General features: G+C 47.9%; 1 protein-coding gene across 1 annotated transcript; it reads right to left on the minus strand.

Annotated features, from left to right (window-relative positions):
* Positions 1-212: 212 nt before the first annotated feature.
* On the minus strand, positions 213-3,015 carry ecrg4a (ECRG4 augurin precursor a). Its single transcript, XM_027022090.2, has 4 exons — positions 2,778-3,015; positions 1,986-2,033; positions 1,664-1,827; positions 213-794 (listed from the first exon to the last, which is right to left on the minus strand). Exons 1-4 carry the CDS (start codon positions 2,845-2,847, stop codon positions 645-647), a joined length of 432 nt encoding a protein of 143 aa, XP_026877891.1. The 5' UTR covers positions 2,848-3,015; the 3' UTR covers positions 213-644.
* Positions 3,016-3,642: the final 627 nt, after the last annotated feature.

The following is a 3,642-nucleotide window of genomic DNA, read 5'->3' on the forward strand; positions in this document are numbered from 1 at the left end:
TTTGTTTTTTGTGAGTGGGGGGTATTATTACTTAGTCTTCATCACCACCCGTCACTCTGAGTGAGAGTGGGTGTGAAAGAGAAAAAATGAGTAAACAAAGCTTATTGGGATATTGACAATCAAAGCTATCTGCACTAGATGTAGGCGGCCTTCTCCTGACCTAAAATAGAACAAAGTGCAGTGGTTCGTTAGCAGTAATACAGGAAACCGTCTGACCAGCCACCAGGTTTATTGGTTCTTTCGCCGTACATAACCTGTTAGGTTGACAGGACGAACATCTGTGCACATTCGCGCTACGGCTGGAGCAGTCAGCCTGTTTAGACAGGACAGGCTGACGAGTTACATAGGGAGAGAGGTTACAAACCCACTGTGAGGTCCCTTCTAAAACAATTTAGCATTAGTAGATTTATTGTCTTGTCCTTTTTCAGGGTCCCCCCCCCCCCTTTTCCAAGTCATACTAATTACCCAGGAACAGGAGGCAAGTTAACTCCATTAAAAACATACTAAACCTGCATGTCTGCTAAACAAAATGGGGAAAGAAAAGGGCTCGAAGGTGACGGGGATATTATTTTTACGTAAGGGACTGCTCACCCACACAACTGCATTCACTTTATGGCACCAGTGGGGTAATTACAGGGGGGCAGTTAATAGTAGTCATAGTTGACATCCGCTCCATGCCTGTAGGAACCGGGGTACCGCGGTCCAATGGGAGAATTCTCGTCATAATGGTGCTGACGCGCTTGGTCGCTGGAGCGGGCGTGATCCATCCAGTACGACAGGTCGGCCTCCAGCCTCTGAAAGGAAATTATAGTCATGTTTTCTTACTTTTCAAGAGGGACAGACAGGAGATGACTGGATTTTGTTAATCTAGTAACACCTGCATGGTTACTGTGTGTTGTTGACGACGCTGGTGTTTTCAAGCTTGCGCTGGTTATTTGCAATTCATAGGATGTTACCAGATGAGAGAAACAAGAACATTAACTACCCTGCACAGTCTTCACAGTGGCGCAAGAGGCAATGCAGACACCTGAGCCTTTACTTCAGAAGGACAAATACGTGGTTAAAATGCCTATGAATGGCATTAAAGGTTGAGTGCCAGTCCCCGAGTGAAAAGGACCAAGCGTAGACGTGGAGGGATACAGAACATGACAGAAAAGCTGCAAGGAATGTGCTTGTGTGAAGTACTCTGTAGAATGTTCCCCCATCGCACCCATCAAAATGAAAGTACATGAAAGAGGAGGACCGAGGAAACGTCTGGAAGGTAAATGATCAGGCCGCCCTAGCACTACCCGGTGTTCTGTGAGGAAAGTTTGAAGGACAAAATGAGTAAACTGGGTGCTGAAAAGCGACACGCAGTCGGCCAACGATGCTGTCAGAGCTACATTCTGCAATTAATTCATTCAACTGCTGGTAGTGGAAAGGATTCTGTTCTACTTTCATAAACCTCAGAGAAAATGGCTGAAGATCTGTGTTAAAAGCCCACAACGACCTCTGGTTGCTCTAGTAACCCGTAAAGGGCCTGACAGCTGGATTTGTTTCTATATTATGCGCACTCATTCTTTATTTTGTATTATTCTTCTGCACTCTTCTGTTTTGTCCCTGAGTGAACGTAACGTAGACGTCAGCCACGGTATCCCGGGCTGTCCTAACCTCCTCCACTCACCGCCTCGTCGTAACCCATGTACATGAACTGTTGGATCCACTGCTGCACGTCGGGGCGGCTGCGGTCCCAGATGTTCCTCTTGGGCCTCCGTGGAGGAGCCAGGAACTGCTTGGCCTTGGAGGGTGGCACCGCTACTGCTGCTACTGGCTTCACCTCATCCACCACTAGGGGGCGATAAAGCGCAGGGTGGGGAGGAGAAGGACGTTTATGGAAACAGGCTTGTGCCACTGACTGAAGAACTTTCAAGAACTCTCGACAGTCAGAAACGTTGTACTCATGGTCAGAACCCGGTGACCAAATTAGTAAAGCAGTACATTGTCACCTTCTCTCTTCTTCAGAATTTTATGCAGAGCGCTCCCACTGGATACAGCTGGAAAACAGGACACGCAGGAATTAGTTTTACATGTGCAGCAAGATCTTCGAAAGGAACCACGACGCCACCCTGGAGGCTTACACGGATTCCCATGAATCGTGCAGAGTGCGCGCGGCGCCAGGGATTTAGCAGATAGACAGATGAGCGATAAACATCCCCCAAATGAAGTGCAAGCAAAATAGATTTGGTTTGAGGTTAATATAAGGTATATTGTAGTTGGGATCTATGCTGCTATAGTTTGAGTATTGGGGGGGTTGTGCCACATTTCCCTCTTTGCACAAAGTCTAACTCACTGTATCTGGCACAGTCATTAAAAACCGAAGGAGCCCTCAGGAGGAAGGCAGCGCCAAGCTCCAGGAAAAGTACTACCTTAATGGGCAGCTGCTCTGAGCTTCCATATCAGCGCTTCATAATTACACGACAATTACAAATCTTCTGTCTTTGGTATATTTGCCTGCCTGCTTCACACAACCGCATTTTTCCAGACTTCAGCAGCTCCCAGGGTCAAATTTAAACCAATTTACAGACAAAATGGGATAATGCATATTCGCAGATAGGAATTTATAATAACAATAACCCGCAGTTTACTATAACGAGGTTTTCTACCATCTGCTGCAAACAGCAATGCCTGGGGGCGCGAGAACTGGCGCTCGGAGCTCGTGAGCAGAAGGGAAAACTAGCAGCTGCCCGCGAGAAGAGATCGCAGAAGAAAGACGGGGAAAACATCAAGGGAGGGTTTACCTGAGAGAGCCACCAGGGTCATCACAGCCAGAAAAGTGGAGAGTCGTAGATAAAGAGTCGAGGACGTCATGACTTTTCCTTCTCTCCTTGCGTCCGCGTGCGCTCGTTAACTGCGCGTGCTACGGATCTGGAGCGTATAGAGGGTCGCAGAAAACCCCCGCAAACACCCCCAGTGGAAACTATTCGGGCCGCCAGTGGCGAAGCACGAGTCAACAGAAAGGGCCTGTGTGTGGGTGCGCGCGCATCCGCGCGCTTCGGGCAGCTTTTCAGACACCGTTGTGGTAGCAGATGCTCCAGCTGGACGCTGGCTACATCGAAACATGTGGCGTGATCTGGGCTTCAGCGTAGTGAGGCATCAGCCGATGTGTCTGTAAAAACGTGAGCAAAAGGTGCACACACAAACTGCTGACTTGTAGGCCTGTTCTTCCTCATGAAGAATATGGTCAGATGGCGAAAAAGAACGCATATCCCTGAATTCTGATACTGTTCCTGGGTAATTTTCTGTGCATCTGAAACATTGCACATGACCACAGGGGGAGGCATCCTGGTCTTTTCACCACACTTGAAGAAACTGTTTCCACAGTAAAGCTTCACTCTGCACACAGGCCAGTGGAAAAAGAGGAGGGATAGTTTTGGTTTTCATCTCTCCAGCGGCGTAGCCATCAGCCGTCAGCCATCAGTTAGTCGTCTCCGCCCGCAGAGCTGGATACACTCAAGAGATGCAACAAATAACTTGGCTGTTAGGAATTTTACAGTGACTGGGGCATAATTTACTCCCAAGAGAAACAACATTTGTTTTCAATATCCTAGTCTAAATCTCAAATCTTCTTTCATTTCACAGTGCATCTGTGTGTGCCGTTAAATG

This window comes from Electrophorus electricus, chromosome 25 (assembly GCF_013358815.1).
Source record: "Electrophorus electricus isolate fEleEle1 chromosome 25, fEleEle1.pri, whole genome shotgun sequence".
In the NCBI taxonomy this organism is placed as follows: domain Eukaryota; kingdom Metazoa; phylum Chordata; class Actinopteri; order Gymnotiformes; family Gymnotidae; genus Electrophorus; species Electrophorus electricus.